This window comes from Bombyx mandarina, chromosome 25 (assembly GCF_030267445.1).
Source record: "Bombyx mandarina strain Sakado chromosome 25, ASM3026744v2".
NCBI classification, from domain to species: Eukaryota; Metazoa; Arthropoda; class Insecta; order Lepidoptera; family Bombycidae; genus Bombyx; species Bombyx mandarina.
In genome coordinates, this window is record NC_143231.1 from 5,565,990 (window position 1) to 5,583,127 (window position 17,138).

A 17,138-nucleotide genomic window follows, 5' to 3' on the forward strand; every position below is an offset into this window, starting at 1 on the left:
TGGAGAATTATATGCAATACAAGATAATGGGCTCCATCAAATGAATTCGAATGAAACCAAACTGTTTACCATCCAAATTCGATTGTCGGGCAGATAGAAAACGAAAATTCACTCAAAGTGAACCTCGGCCTGCATTTGTGAAACGGCAAAGACTCAGTATTATCAAGGATATTGAAGAGACGACTAAAAATGAGATGTGTCATATTATTATACCTTTGCCATCTTGTAGTCAAGGTAGGTGTAACTGTCAATAATTAGTTACACTCACAGATCTCCATTTTGTTCATCACAATGTTTTCATTCACTGTTAAAGTAAGTAAGTGATATTACACTGTGATAAATTTTCATTATCACAAACTTCCTAGTACCTTATGTAATAGGAACTGAGGTCCACTTGCCCATTTTGGCTACTTCCACTAACTAACTAACTATTCTCCTTTTTTCTGATATTGTTATTTGATTATGAGATCTGTGAGTGTAACTAATTATTGACAGTTACACCTACCTTGACTACAAGATGGCAAAGGTATAATAATATGATACATCTCATTTTTAGTCGTCTCTTCAATCTCCTTGATAATACTGAGTCTTTGCCGTTTCACAAATGCAGGCCGAGGTTCACTTTGAGTGAATTTTCGTTTTCTATCTGCCTGACAATCAAATTTGGATAGTAAACAGTTTGGTTTCATTCGAATTCATTTGATGGAGCCCATTATCTTGTATTGCATATAATTCTCCATGTAGTTTTCCAGCTAAAACATGAAATAATTTTCCAACACTTTCAACACTAAACCTATAAAAAAATTATTAAATGTTATTTTACTAATGTTAGGAATATAATTTCGACTGTGTAAAAAATTTATTATAATGTATACCTACATTATCTCTTGAAAGATAAATAATGAACATATTTATTATACTTATTTGTTTATATTACAAGTGAACTCTTAACCTATCTTTTTTATACCTTCATAACGATAGGTAGGAGGATGGAAAAAATGTATTTGGTCTAACTTTACGCCAATGCACATTATTTCATTTATTTATTTTTTAATTTTTTTAATTAAACTGTAGACCAATTAATTGCTCCTTCAGGATTCAATTATTTTTTTTCACGATTAAAACCGCGTAGAAAGTTTAGGCATTATAGTTGACGCATGCGCAGTACACATATTTTGCATACATTTATTCAACTAATACAAATAGTTAATTAAACAAAAAATGAGTAATTTCGAAAGAGGACAAACGTATTTTATATAAGAACAATCGAAAATGAATATTTACGAGTCATCAAGGACGAAAAAATATTAAAAATTGTAATAGAGGGGCTAACTTGTAGATATATTTTTAATAATTTTTTTAAAATAAATAAATGCAGAACAAACAATTATTAACAGTGAACAATCAAGAACAAATGATGAACAAACGAATTAATAGAAAATAAGTAGAAAACAGGAAAAAAAAATTTTTTTGAAGGGCTAACTTCATTCACCTTATTTTTGTGTAACTATTTTAATAACCTGTGATACAGTCAGTTTTTTTTAAAGGGATTTTATGACCTGGTATCTAAGACCTTTAGGTCAAGTCTTATTTTAATTTTAATGAAAACTTTAATATAATATAATAATTTATATTATGAAATGAAATGAAAACGAAATGAAATTGAATGGAATGAGATGATATGGGATGAAATAGAATCTTAGTAAAATGGTGGTCATTTACTGAGACTGTTTGAAGGACCCCGAGAAGTAACGTTCAGTGGCTTTGTTTCATTTTCCCACATTTGTGCAATTTCACAGTTAATAAACAACTGTTATTAAACATTTAAACCTGACGAAACATTAAAAAGCTTCACCATTTTTTTTTTTACAAACTTGTCTGCATTACATTTAGTGTAACTAGTATTAAAATAATTGAGGGGTTTGGAACAGTCCCTTCTTTATTTCACGTGAAAGTCATGTTTTTCGATTAACTTTTAATTAATACCGCAATCGAAGCAATAGCAGCCTTATTTTTGCAGCGGTTTACACGGCTAAGGTTCTTCTCTTTTCTTAGTCTTTTTTGGCGGTAATAATATTAACGTCACAGACTATCTCCCTACCAACATGACGTGCTTTCTTAAATTCCACATACCTTTTAAATTTTTCTTTAACCCGTGTCCACCCAATGCTGAGTGAAGGTCTCTTCGAATACACCCCATTCTCTAAAATAAAGCATTATTTGTGAAGGTGTTTTTTAAAGATGATTGATGTAAACTGCTTACTTGAGACTATCAGTCATAAGTTTGTCATTGTCAATCTGTTTTATTAGTTATTTGTCAATGTATTTATTGCATAGACCTATATAGTAGGGACACGACATATTGTTCTATACGTACAATTGCTTATATAAATAGCACCCATTTTGAAGGCACATACATAAACATATATCTATCTCGTTCTTACTCAGCACTTTAACTCGCAGGAAAACAATATAACAGTATTTCAGTGCGTACATAAAATGAAACATGAATATACGGAAATGTTTCCGTCTCCGTCTAATGAGGCCGAAAATCCGCCATGTTTAGCGCGCCAAATGTCATTGTCACGTCAGTTCGGCCGTCTGTTTTGGGTTGTACATTATTTATTGACTTTGATATCGATTTAATATGATTGCTTATATAAAATTTCTTATTTTATCACGCTTAAAACATACAAAAATAATAATTAAAACATATTTTATAGGATCTCAAGAAAGTCGATGCCCCAAAACTATTATCTATATATATTTAAATTCATTATGGAGCCCTCATCCGAAAAATCGGACACCATTTTTCGGTCGGAATCTATTGATCATGACACTAATCATAAATACCTCTTTAAAATATGTCATCAAAACATATTTAGACATTCTGTTTAGATATTTCAGGAAAAAGGCTACCGACAAAATCTCTTCGGAACTATTTAAATAAAATAGTTTTATTCCGCAGTGAGTAAAACACTATTGTCAACTCGTTAAATATTTAATAATTAAGTGATTTTAGAGAGGAAGTCACAAGGAATGACGTTTGTAATTTTATTAAAGAATAAATGTTCTGTAGGTGTTTTTATTTATCAGGCGGTCCCTTGATAAGTTCTCGTATTAGATTTCACATAATATCTAAATCACATCATCTTTGCACTTAACAATATACTTACTTCCTATTGAAGTATAAATTCTACAAATACATTCACTCAACAATATTTAAAATAAAATGAGCCAAGAACGTTTATCGATAAAACCTACTAACATTAAAATCTTCTCTGGCAGCACTAAAACCGCCATGTTTTGTGGCCAGATGACGTCACAGTGGCACGAATTTTTTGTTGACGTTTCATTTCCATAGGTTTCCTACTTCAGTGATTTATTGTAACGAAACAAATTTTACTGTTAATTTTAGCTTATTAAAACCTTAAATTCAGTAAAGGTTTTCTCTTATTATAATGATATTAATCCTATTCAAATAAATACGTTACTCATTACAACATTGAAAATCCTAAATCCTAAATTACTTCAAGATAGGCTTTGACAATTATACATTCTTCTGGATTTCTCTAGGATCCTATCACCAGATTTTGATGATTATATTCGAGAAGTACCTTGAACAAAGAAAACAAAAAATAATTATCAGAATCGGTTCAAGCATTCTCAAGAAATCGGTGAACATACATAGATAAAAAATTAAGGTCGAATTGATAACTTCCTCTTTTGAAGTCGGTTAAAAAGCGTGATTTTGGCACTGAATTAAGAAACCTATGGAAAAAAGGGGCCAAATTTACAGAGCCAACTCTATGGTATGCACATAATGTAAAAAAGACGCTCGTTCAAGTTTCCACGGGAGCTGTTATTGAGAAAATAAAGAAATGGAAATAGTTTAGCTTAAATCCTTTTTTTAATTGCGTTAAATTAATCAAGTTATTACAAAATGAATACCTACATATATTAAAGAAGACTTAGGTATTATGTATTAATAAATCGTTTAAAATTGTGACTCGACATGCTTGACACATAATCTACAGTACACTACACTGGCAAGAAATTTAGCAGACCTGGCCATAGATTATACACATAATATATTGGAGAGACGTAGCGCCTGATGCTATTTTCTGTCTGTTCTGTAGATAAAATTTTGTTAAGTTTAATATTTTTCTCTGAGCGCCTGAGTGAAAGTAATATCAAAGTGTGTACCCACTAACTTCTTGATTGTTGTAGTTTTGTTTTGTAAACTAAATAAACTATTGTTCTGTAAACACGATTTGCAAATTTAAGATGCCTCGTAAAGGTAAGAGAGTAGGTCGCCCCCCAGGGTCCAAGAACAAAAAACTCAAGTCAAGCAACACAGATCAACCAATAGATATAAAACAAGAAGTTAATTCTGGACGAGTTTATGTTTGTACAATGTGTAAAAAGTCCTGTGATGAGGACAAGTGGGAGAGTCACGTAGAAATCTGTCGTATCAGTTCTAATATTAAGGTTCGTAAGTATTATGTTATATATAAATTTTGCACTTTAACTATTTCTTAATAAGATTTACACTTTTTTAGCAACAATATTGCTGCAAAGAATGTGGCAAGAAGTTTAAGTTCAAAAAGAGTTATCTTCAGCACATAGAATTGAATCACTCCACATTACCTAATAGTGTTGCTTGCACAAAATGTAAAATATGGTGTCCAAATGAAACTGTTATGAAGGAACACATAGAGACAATACACAAAAGAGCTTTGTATGTATGTCCAGAATGCAACAAAGAATTTGTAAGACGTTCTCATGTAACTCGTCATATGACACAGAGTGGCTGTAATGGTCATCAGTTAAATTTGTATCCTTGTGAAGTAAGTATGTAAATATTCTATATATATATATATATCTAATCAAAAGATCTCAAGGCCTCAATCCAATGTGCTGGCCTAAACAAATCGCAACACTCTTAATACCAAAGTCTACAATGCCATACACACTGCCGATAAAAAAGAAAGATGGGGAAACATCATCCAGAGAAGGATAATTTGAAGAATGCAATTCTGGGAGGAGGATATATCCAATCTAACTACATAGTCCTTATTTATGTCAACTCAAATGGAATTTGTTAATTGGATGTAAATAAAATTGTCTACTAATAATTGAAGAATTGGTAGTGTGTACGATTGTATTTTTTTTTTCATTGCATATATAGGTAGACGAGCTCACAGCCCACTTGGTGTTAAGTGGTTACTGGAGCCCATAGACATCTACAACGTAAATGAGCCACTCACCCTGAGACATGAGTTCTAAGGTCTCAGTATAGTTACAACCGCTGCCCCACCCTTCAAACCGAAACGTATTATTGCTTCGCGGCAGAAATAGGCAGGATGGTGGTACATACCTGTGCGGAATCACAAGAGGTCCTACCACCAGTAATGTTGCAATAAGCACAAATGTTGCAACTAAATTACTTATTGGATGTTTGGATGATTTAACTTCAACCAAAAAAAAGGAACCCTTGATCATTTCTAAACAATTAATAATAAATAAAATGAGTGTGGACTCACAAGACGTGCTACCACCAGTACCAATTACGCAAATTATAATCTTATGGTTTGATTTTTATTATACGATGTTGTTCCTTCACAGTGGAAGTAGATAGTGAACATTTGTTAACTACGTATTTCATTAGACAAAATTGGTAACCGACTGGGATTCGAATCGTATCCTTTAGGCCACAATGATGACAATATGTGGGCAAGAGTGATTGATTACATATGAGCTTGTCTAACATGTTTACATGGAGAATAGTCTTAATTCAGAATGTATTGATCCCAATGTATTAAAAAATAAATTAATTTTAATACTTTGACTAATTTATAAATTATTTATAAATGAACTTGAGTTAAGACTAAAATAGTTTAAAATAAGGCTTAAATTAGTATTCATTTCAGATTTGCAACTCAAAATTCACAAGGAAAGATAATTTGATCGTACATCTCAGAACTCAACACATACATAAAAGTGATAAATACTTTTTTTGCAAGTCGTGTAGTTTTGAAACTAAAAACTTTTCTAGACTTGTAAATCATTGGCTTTTAAAACATTCAGGTAATTATTGTTGAAGTTGAATGTTTTAATTACATAAAGACTGTTTTAAGTAGGAACAGTTATTTAATTATAATTGTAATATCTACAGAGAACAATGATTTCGGATTATCTAAAATATTAGTTTATACGGTTCTGACACAATCACACAATTCTGATTTGAAGGTGGGAAAAACTTTTCTACAATAAAATTAAGACATGGACCTCATGTCCCACATTGGCTGGTGGCACTGACATTGTGATATCCATGGGCTCTAATAATCGTCTACCGCTTTGCATTGAGTGTAAAAATACAATAATAAGTTCAACAAAACTTTATTATCACAACATTCTCTAAGTATTTCCTTGCTTTACTGTTGTATGTCACACTGAAACAGTCATAAAAATATTTAATTTTAAAGGTACACCAAATTATTATGAATGCTATCATTGCGGTAAATCTACTGGTTCTCGAACAGCAATGGCCAAACATTTAGAAATACATGGAGAAAAAAGCTACACCTGTGAAGTGGTAACCTTTTATATTATTGAAATCTATGTGAAATAATTATATTTGAATTCACTAATCAAAAAACAAGATTTCCAAAATATTTTTTTAGTTGTTAAGAAATACTAATTCTTAATAATTTATCTCTCTGCTTCTTGGATAAAAATAAATGGTAAGTTGTTAGAAAATTTTGATTTTACCATTTTTGTTCAGTCAACAAAACTACTTACAGGGATGGTTCTGAAGCTACTTAGATCACGGATTTCAATGACGACTGTTCTTGCTAATGCGGGATTTACATTACGAAATTAGTGTCATGCATGTTGAGCTCAGTTTCACGAAAGTAGTTTCGATATATGTGAAAGTAATTTCGTTAAAAAATTAGTGTCGCGAAATCCACAGTGCCACAGTATCGCAGTAACCATGGCGCCTTCAGCATCAAAGTTATAATTTGCTATATTCAATGTAGCTAAAGAAATGCTTTCTTCATTTTAAGTTTATAGGTATATTATACCTATAAACTTAAAAAAAGACTATAAAAAAAAAATTTGGTAGATTCGAGGATGGTCAACAAGAAGGTATTTAGGTGCAATGAAGTTAGTCTCTGAATTAGCAGATGAAGATCCTGAGAGTTATAAAAACTATTTTCGAATGAGTGAAGATAATTTTGATTTTTTACTGTAGGTGTTTCGAGTCTCAGAGACACCCTTGTCGCTGATATTCATTAAGATCAATTTTTTTTTTTCTATACTCCATTGTTGGTTTGCCATTTTCAACGCTTGAAGCGCGTCCGAACTAATAATACACACGTCCGCACAGCGCAGGCTCTTTCGCGACATTAGTTTCACGTCGCGTCTACACTATGAAATTAGTTGCATGACACTAATTTCACCAAAAAATCGCGCAGGGCACGAAACTAATTTGCATGCATGAAATTAATGCACGCATTACGAAAGTATTAAATTACACGTGAAACTGTTGGTAAAACTAATGTCACGAAATTAATTTCATGCCACTAATTTCGTAATGTAAATTCGCCTTAACTGCAGCTGCAGACAGTCACTATTGCTTTACATACGAATATATGAAATAAATTTTGTGGGCGGACACGGCGTTTTGTCGGATTCGCAATCGAACTTAATTTTACTGAAAATTTGGAATTAAGCACTATTTGGAAATGTTTGAAAAAAAAAGAAAAAGATTTATATTATACATTTATTGACATTTTAGAAGTTGAATACTTGCTCGGAGATAAAAAAAAGATACCATGAATTTGTGCCCGCTTAAAAGACCAGTTATACCATTAATTTTTGTAATTGTCTAATAGCATTTAATCTATTTATTTCGTAATTTCAGTGCGGCTATGCTACATACACGGTAGAAGTAATGCGGCGTCACATCTTAACTCACATTACGGATAAACCTTACAAATGCGAGCATTGTAACAGATCGTACATAAAGAAATCACAGCTCCAGCGACATTTAGACAATCATGATATGCAGAAAATGTGCCTTAAATGTGGAGAAACTTTCTCTACAACGTGCCAGTGAGTTTTTTGCTTTTTTACTATTATTATTTGAATTTCAGCATATTTTTACTTTTTTATTCTAGCTAGAAAGTTAAATTTATTATTCTCACTATGCACCTACAATTATGTATTTACTCTGCACTACCTTTGGTTGACTAGTAGAGAATGCCTTAGACAAAAAAAGCGCCAATGCGTAGATAAATAAATGAAGTGTAATAAATTAATTAAAAACTTATAATATTGCCTTATATATGTAACATAAAGGAGTCTTCTAACGATCCTTTAGATTATATTTTCGATATTACGTGAATACAATTTTTTTATTTTAATTACTAAATTATTTGTTCCGACGTAATATTCTCTTAGTTCAGCCCTGAGAATATTGTTACTCGATTATCATTCACGTTTCAGTAACTTTTGGCCCAAATTTAACTTAACATCTCTCAGAAATCAATTCCAAAAACTATCCAATATGTAGGGTAGTATGCTTAAACAGTGGCGGATTAAAGGTCCAGAGCGCCCTAGGCAATCACTTTAGCGGCCTGTACCGGCCATAAATGACCATCATAATACTATAAATTTTAACTAGTTGTTTTACCAATTACGATGACGTTGTATCATCAAACCCTAGACTTTAGTAGACCAGGACCCTTGTACTTACGCTAATGCGCGAATGAAATACAAACAAACCCGCAATATTACATAATGCGAGTATATCGATGCTTGTGCAATATAATCTGTTATAGATTTAGATTATAGATCAGCATTTAGTTATTAGTCGTCGATATGTTATTTTATTTATTTATTAAAAAAATTCTGAGCTCGCGCGCCCCTTGGCACGTGCCTAGTTTGCCTTGCGGATAATCCGCCTCTGTGTTTAAGGAGATAGATTTAATTACTGAACATAAATTACAAACGTAAATGATTACAGATTATTAGACCACAAAAACGTACACAAAGGAAATAGCAAATTCGCTTGTCATTACCAAGATTGCCAGTTCTCTAAGAAACCATTTTTAAGTGAGGCTCAATTGCAGAAACACGTAAAAGTTCACCTCGAAGATAGACGTGAGTATAACTTCCTGTCTGTATATAATAAACTATGTTGTAAGTAAAAAAAAAAAAAGGACATTTTTACAGAAAATTACAAACAATTTTATTTTTAAAATATCTTCAAACATGTACTAGACTGATAGACATTAAATTCAAATTCTTCAAACTTTTAAGCACCTAGCAATTTTTTTCCTACCGAATTGTTATTAGCCTCGAAGGGATATACCAGTTTGGGATACTTAACGACGGAGGTAAGAACTTCCACTGAGCGGGTGATATTTGCTCTGTAGACCGAAAAAAAGAAAATTATTATTTAAGAAAATTATTATTATTTATTATTAAAATATTAAATTATTATTTATTTATTATTATTATTATTTTTATTAATTTTATTAATAAAAATAATAAAGAAAAGTTATTATTATAATAACTTTAAGGTTATTCAAGAAAAGAGCATATTCTTATCTGAAGGGTAGGCAACGCACTGGCGTAAACGCTGGTGACCGTGGGCGGCGGTGAATCACTTACCATCAGGTGACCCGTCTTGCTCGTTTGCCTCTTAGTTGTTATAAAAAAAAAAAAAAAAAAAGACCGACGGTCCGAATGTTGTTGTTCGAGGCTTATCTTGAAAATGTCGTAAGCGAGATTCAGGCATCTGTCAAATATCTTGCGTTGTATGATGGCTACCCGCCACACCAGCTTCGCAGTTTGGTAGGCGAGGTCACGAGACTGAACCTGAGAAGACTTGCTAACAATAGTCCTGGCAAAAATTCTTCGGACCGGAATCATGACCCACTGCGATTGGTCGGTTGTGTCAATGGGAGCCGGCACCCACCGTGCGTGTATGTCACCAGCATACGAATGCGAAGTGTGCGGCAAGCGGTTCGCGGTGGAGCTGCACATGCGGCGGCACCTGTCCACGCACACACTGGAGCGGCCGCGGCGCTGCATGTACTGCGTGTCGGCGCGCGCCTACGTGCGAGGCGAGCAGCTCGTAAAGCACGTGCGCGTGCACCACCCCGCCGTGTTCGGCGCGCACCTCAAGCACGTGCGTGCGGTCCTCGTGAGTGCTTCCTCTACACCAATTTTACAATATATATTTGAATAATTGCGATATGTCATATGAAATAATGTTATATTAGTATTATTATGTTGCGTAAATGTGTGAATGATCTAAACCTGATGTTAAGTGATTGACGACGATTTGCTCCTTCGCCTTATATGCAAAGTTATGTTTTTTTGTAGACGGGCGTGCAAACCCACCTGGTGTTAAGCAGTTACTGGAGCCCACAGACATCCACGATGCAAATGCGCCACCCATCCTGAGATATAAGTTCCAAGGTCTCAAGTATAATTACAACGGCGGGCCCCACCCTTCAAACCGAAACACATTACTGCTTCACGGCAGAAATACGTAGCGTCGGGGTACCTACCCACGCGGACTCGCAAGAGGTCCTACCAACAGTAATGGAATTCCTTGAAAATCCACGACATTTGGGAATCATTAGAACAACAAGGGGTCCATAAAAAGTACACACGGATCCTAAAAATATTTATGGAAAAAGCACAGTACAAATAAAACTGGAAAGTTCAGACGAAGAGCTCCCAATAGAAAGAGGCGTCCGTCAAGGTGACCTTATTTTGCCGAATATATTCTTAGCAGTGTTAGAGTTGATCTTTAGGAGACTGGGTTGTGATAATTTCGGACTTGACGTGAACGGAGGCAAGCTGAGTCATTTGTGATTCGCTGATGATTTAATACTTTTCTCCAAATGCCCGATGAGCTTGGAAAAAATGCTACAGGAATTTGCAGACGAAAGTGCAAATGTAGGGCTCACTATAAATATAACAAAGAAAAAGTAATGAGCAATTCCTCACAAAAAAGCGCTACTGCAAGTTAATAATGAAGAGTTAGAATACGTAAGTGAATACGTTTATCTGGGCCAATTAGTATCACCGACAGAGAGCATGCAGAAAGAGATAAAAAGAAGAATAGCAAACACTTGGGTATAAATTCTGGTAATTGAGTGAAGTAAAGAAAAATAAAGAAATGCCTATGGCAGAGAAACAAAAAGTATTCAATGCTGCCATGTCTTACAAACGAATGCCAGACATGGGCGTTAACTGAACAACAACAAAATAAATTAAATATATGTCAGAGTGGGATAGAGAGAAGCGTATTGGGAGCAAGAAGAAGAGATAAAATAGAATTAAAAAAAGGACAAAGGAAAGACTAATTTTGGAAAAGTTCAATCAATATGCAGAAAATTAAAATGGCGTTGGACAGAACATATGCTGAGAGAAAAGAAAGAGAAATGGACCAGAATAATAACGGTATGATACACTAGCTAGAGGAAGCAGAAGAACTAGAGGAAGACAGCCAAAGCGATGGGAAGACGACTTGAAGCAAGTAGCTGGGCCAGAAAGGTTACGTACAGCGAAGGACTGAAACAAATGGAAATCCTTAGAGGAGGATTTTGTCGAAAGACAAACTGTTAACGGGAGTTTTAATTTAAGTTAATTTATAGTGTTCTTACATTCTTACCTCTATTGTTATCATTCTATGTTTAGTTAAATAAGTTAAAATCTAAAAGCAATAAAGGTGTTATATATTTATTTATGTTTAACACGACAGGGTATCGAAGCGAATACGGTGAGAGTGAAGAAGTCGGAACTAGAATGTATATTGAACATGCTGGACGCGGAGTCGGATCGGATCATGGACGGCTACGGGGGGACCGGCGTGTTGTACGGCGGCATGCAGGAACAAAAAGATGCCAACGAAAACAGTGACGAAAACATCTCTGTAAGCTTGCTTCAATTAGTTAATGAGGATGCTCATATTTCATTAAAAAAAAGCATACAAGAGCGAGAAATGAGGTTTTTAAATTCAATTAATTAAACATGTTTATTTTATAAACAAGCTTTACATCTATAAGATACACAGATCTACAGATATATTATTTATATGATATGGTGTTGGGTATGGCAGACTTGTTGTCGATGCCGGTTGAATATTTATCATTTCGCCATTAAGTAATCTATTGCTCACTTTAAATATGCTAGTTTAATAAATAAGAATTTAAAAACAAAAAACCCAAGCGTTTAAAATAATAATAAAGATTCTATAAATTTAAAATCGGTCCTCAATATGTGTTTTTTATTTATTTATTTATTTATGTACACACAGAAAACAAGACACAGTACAGAGTAATAGGAAAATTATGTACAAAGGCACTGCTTCAAGTTTCAAATCAATCCGATGTTTTGAAGGAAGTGAAAATCATGTTCCAATATTCCATTACATAGATAGGTACATCCTGAGCTAATAAAAACTTGTTAAAAAGATAATGGAGTTTGCAATGAAAATTTGTTTCTGTGATCGTTTAATTTCGTGAATTGTTTTAAAACACAATTTATGATTATATCGAGGGGTGACACCTATTTGTTTTGGTTTAAGCAACTACATATCGAGGGGTACAATATAAGACGCATGTCTTCGCTCGCCTTTTATGTTATATATTCTATCAACATTGTGTGTAGTAAAATTTGTTTCTAGACGCAAAACGATAAAGGACCTTTGATGACAGAAGAGGAGCTTTTGGACAACTTAGGGAAAATGTTGTTCAAACTGATTGATTCAGACACACTCGAGTGCTTCGGTTGGCCCGACGAGCCAGTTGATGTGGTGAGTCTTTTAACAAATATTTAAGTAAACGTGAAGTGGTTAACTATGATTACATCGTCTCAAACTTTTTCGTCTGTGTGTTGCATGTCGCGTGACGGTCGGCCGCGGATTAGGGGTAAAGTGAAAAGCGCTCGTGAGAGCAGCCAAGGCCAATATGGCGGCGCCTATAGTTCGCAGCAGCTGATCGTGTAGTGTATAGACTATTACTCATTTGTGCCTGTGCTCCACGCTATTTTGTTTGTTTGTCAGTGTTTAATGTAAATTTTGTTTGTCAGAGTTAAATGTCTATAATAATAATGTGAAAAAAAGTTTCACTTTTACCGTGGTTTTATAAAACCACACAATCCTTTTTTTTTTTTTTAATAATTCAGATTGGTTGATTTGCCCGATCAAAGATCGCTAGCGAACGCGGGGTATTGCAGTATTTACGGTGAGCTTGGTAAATGAATCTTTTTCGTTTACGTTATGATAATAGTTTAATTCCGTTGCGAGATCTTCTTGCATTCTGCACAACTTTTAACTTCAACTAAATAGAATTTATTTTTTGTTTAGGTGTTAGAGAAAGTGATCGAGCACTGCGGAGCTAAACCAGCGGATCGCACGATGTGGACGCGCATGCAACGCCTCCGAGAGAACACGAAGCATCTCTTCCTGTACGTGATAGACGACAAGAACATCGCCCGCATGCTGGACACGCACACCATAGACCAGATCGTCAAACATATACTCGCCCAAGTCAGCGACACCGACAAATGATTATGTTCGACTTCAACAGTGTGCCCCTTAACTTATTGAAGTCGCTGGAGAATCCGCGGCACTGTCATACTGTACACGCGCGTGTCTCGTGGTAGGACCTCTTGTGGGTCCGCGCGGGAACACTATCAATCGATAGGTTGTGACTTCAATAGAGCGATTTAGGTTGAAATAACAGATTATTTCAATTTGCATTTTGCTTATAAATTTGAGTATAGTAACACAATTATTTTATGCAGTTGTATATCACATAACAAAACGTGATATGTGAAGTGATATCATAATATTATGTAGTTTAGCTCGGTAATTTATTAAAAGCGGCATAATATACTTGTTTTTTTTTTCCTACCTAAGCTGGTAGCCTGGAGCGGCTATTCCAGCATAAACGTGGCTAGGTATACTTGAGTTGGTGCTTCCCATATTTAGAGAGTAGGTATAGTATCAAAGAACAATGGCAGAAATGTATGGGACAATTGTACCACTATATTCATGTTTTCATATTCATGTATTCACTACTATTTCATGTTTTTTCATATAGGTTTATTTATTTGATAGATAATATTTAGATTGTCGAATGTAATTTTAATTATCAGATTTTTAGAACTTTGGAAACATAGCTATTGTTTTTTTTTTTTTTTTTTTTTATGATTGAAAATTTTCTGGTGGCCCGAAGGCCTTTCCAGTTTCACCAGGACAGGTGGGCGAGCAAAGGCTCAGCCAAGAGGGATGGGATTTGCTAACAACTGCCCGAGCGCCTCCGAAGGAGACCTAACAACTCAAGAGCAATTGTTTCGCGAATGAATCTACTACCGGATCGGAATCGCGACCCGCTGAGAAGATCCGGGAGAAACTCAGCGGGCTGATGCATGGGTTAGGTTGCACGTCGACCTCTTTGTCGAGTTCGACGAGTACGGTTACCGGGGTCTCTAAGCCTGCCCCTAGTATTAGAGCTGAAGGCATCTAATGCAAAGGTTATTGGAACGTGTCTAGGGCGTCGACGGTGACTGGCTCCTGCATGATCAGGATTTGGGGAGTAGTCAGCGGCGGCTACGATAAGGCGATTATCATGACGCATAGCCTTATCGAAGTATCGTTCCGACGCTGACTTCATGTATTTCCGAATTGATTCGAGGCCCAGGTCGTCGTGTAGGTCAACGTTCCTCGCGAACCACGGAGCCCCGACAGCTAACCTGCAAAAGCGGGATTGTAGGGATTGGAGGGTGTCTATGTGTGTGCGGGCCGCGTGAGCGAACACCACACTCGCGTAAGTCATGACGGGATAGCTATTGTGCCTTCATACGTAGTGAGTTTTTAACGGGAACGCAGAAATGTCATGTGACGCTCTTAAATTATATTCAATATTTTAATGTTTTGTGGTGTTATATTAATAAATGATTTTCTTAGCATTTTATGTAATTTACTTTAGTCAAAAACTCAACCACACACATAATTTCAATACCTACAATGTACACACCAGTGTGCTTAGTGCGAGTTTTGTAACGTTCTCACTAGCGAGCCAGTTTGCTCAAATTTGTATGCAATTGGAACAGCGCCCCTAGCGGCAAACGTACTCGGTGTTATTTTGTGAGTGCGAGTTCATATTAACGTTGTGATCTCGTAACCGAGTAATTTTACCGAAATGAGTACTACGAATGACATTTGTGCGAGTGCGTGTTACAAATTAGTGGATTTTAACGTTTCGATCGAGTATTTCTTTAGTAGTTTTATTTTTCCAACTAGAGAGGCAAAAATATCATGCCATAGAGCCTAATCTTTTTTTATGAAAAATGATAATATGGAGTGAAATGGATTTGATTAATTTTAAGCATTAATCAATTGGCATGGAATGAAATGAAATGAGATCAGATAATATGGGATAAAATATAATCTCTGCAAAATGCTGATTATATACTGAGATTTTTTTCAGTGGACCTTTTCGAAGACTTCGAGAAGCTACGTCCAGCGGTTTTGTTTAATTTTTTTAAATTTTCGCACTTTCACAGATACTAAGCAGTTAATAAACCCACGTTACTTTGTTATTGCACAGATGGGTGGACGAGCTCCCGGCCCACCTAATCTTAAGTGGTTACCGGAGCCCATAGACATCTACAACGCAAATGCCGCCTCCCACCTTGAGATATTAGTTCTAAGGTCTCAGTATAGTTACAACGGTTGTCCCACCCTTCAAACCGAAACGCATTACTGCTTCACGGCAAAAATAGGCAGGGTGGTGATACCTACCCGTGCGGACTCACAAGACGTCCTACCACCAGTAATTACAAAAATTAATTTTGCGGGTTTGATTTTTATTACATGATGCTATTCCTTTACAGTGAAAGTCAATCGTAAACATTTGATAAGTACGTATTTCATTAGAAAAATTGAAACCCGCCGGCGGGATTAGAACACCGGTGCATTGCAAGATACGAATACACCGGACGCCTTAACCTTTAGGCCAGGACGGTCTCAAAATTACACTTATACACGAAGAAATATTAAATACGCATTAACTAAGAAACAATAAATAGACAAAATAAAACAATTCACACAATTTAGCTCCTCGCGGTCCCTCCAAAATGTCTTTTCATCTTTTTTTCCTAGTTGTTCAATTGTAAATGAATAAATCAAAATCAAATCGAGTTTACGTTCTATACGGTGAAAAATGAAGAATTGTGAGTGTGAGTTGAGATATGCTACTCGCTTCGCAGGGCGTTTATTCACCGAGAGCAGCAATAATATTATTTCTCGTATATTGGTAGCACGTGATGTTTTGGCATTAGACCGTCTAAATGAAATACAACGCATTTTAACAGCATTTTAATGGGAACCTACTACTTTCAAAATTATTCGGGTAATGTCACGTGTTCAATACTATTTTGTACCTTTAGAATTAAAGTGGCTCAACCCAAAATTCTTAGTTTCTGGTAAACTTCAATATTGTAATACAATAATTGTATTTTTTGAGTTTTTCGGTTTAAACACTTTAAGGCATGCCATTTTATTTGAAAAAGACAGAAAGAGTACTTTGTCCTTTTCTAGACTAAAAGAGACTGTTTAATTTTATAAGCTGATAGAATAATATAGAAAAGAATAATAGGATACCCTCTAATCGTCACATTGGAAAAAGGTATGGCTTTATCATTTTATCATTTAAATTATTTTTTATTGCACTTATAAAACTAATTTAATTTACAATATGTAACTACATATATCTATAACTAATCCGTACTTGTCAAATTCCTCATAAATTGTCAATATTCTTAATAAAATTCCTATTAATAATATACAAGTGCAAATGTTGAGCTGCTTGCCAGAAATGATATAATAGTATTTTGTTTTTTTGTTGTTTCCTTGTAGGCTGCCTGTAATAATCTAAATCTGTGTGAAAGGCAATAAATGATTTTATTATTATCTACTAATGGTAGTCCAGTGGTCGAAATTCGACCATAATTTATTTAAATTTTAAGTTTGAACATTATTATAGTTCTATTGTCACCTTTCTATTATCATCATTTCTATAATAATCATTGCTCTATGTCGC

At 34.7% G+C, this 17,138-nt stretch overlaps 1 protein-coding gene across 3 annotated transcripts; it reads left to right on the plus strand.

Moving 5' to 3' along the window:
• Positions 1-3,843: 3,843 nt before the first annotated feature.
• LOC114245823 (zinc finger Y-chromosomal protein 1-like) lies at positions 3,844-13,925 on the plus strand. 3 transcript variants are annotated; one of them, XM_089738596.1, is made up of 10 exons: positions 3,844-4,495; positions 4,563-4,850; positions 5,934-6,090; positions 6,489-6,598; positions 7,931-8,121; positions 9,035-9,171; positions 10,011-10,219; positions 11,792-11,962; positions 12,716-12,844; positions 13,397-13,925. In XM_089738596.1, the coding sequence occupies exons 2-10, from the start codon at positions 4,704-4,706 to the stop codon at positions 13,598-13,600; spliced, it is 1,455 nt and encodes a 484-aa protein (XP_089594722.1). In that variant the 5' UTR covers positions 3,844-4,495; positions 4,563-4,703; the 3' UTR covers positions 13,601-13,925. The 3 variants fall into 3 exon arrangements, with proteins under 3 accessions (XP_089594722.1, XP_028033918.2, XP_028033920.2); XM_028178117.2 differs by having other exon boundaries at positions 3,844-4,491; XM_028178119.2 differs by lacking the exon at positions 4,563-4,850 and having other exon boundaries at positions 3,844-4,491.
• The last annotated feature ends 3,213 nt before the right edge of the window (positions 13,926-17,138 follow it).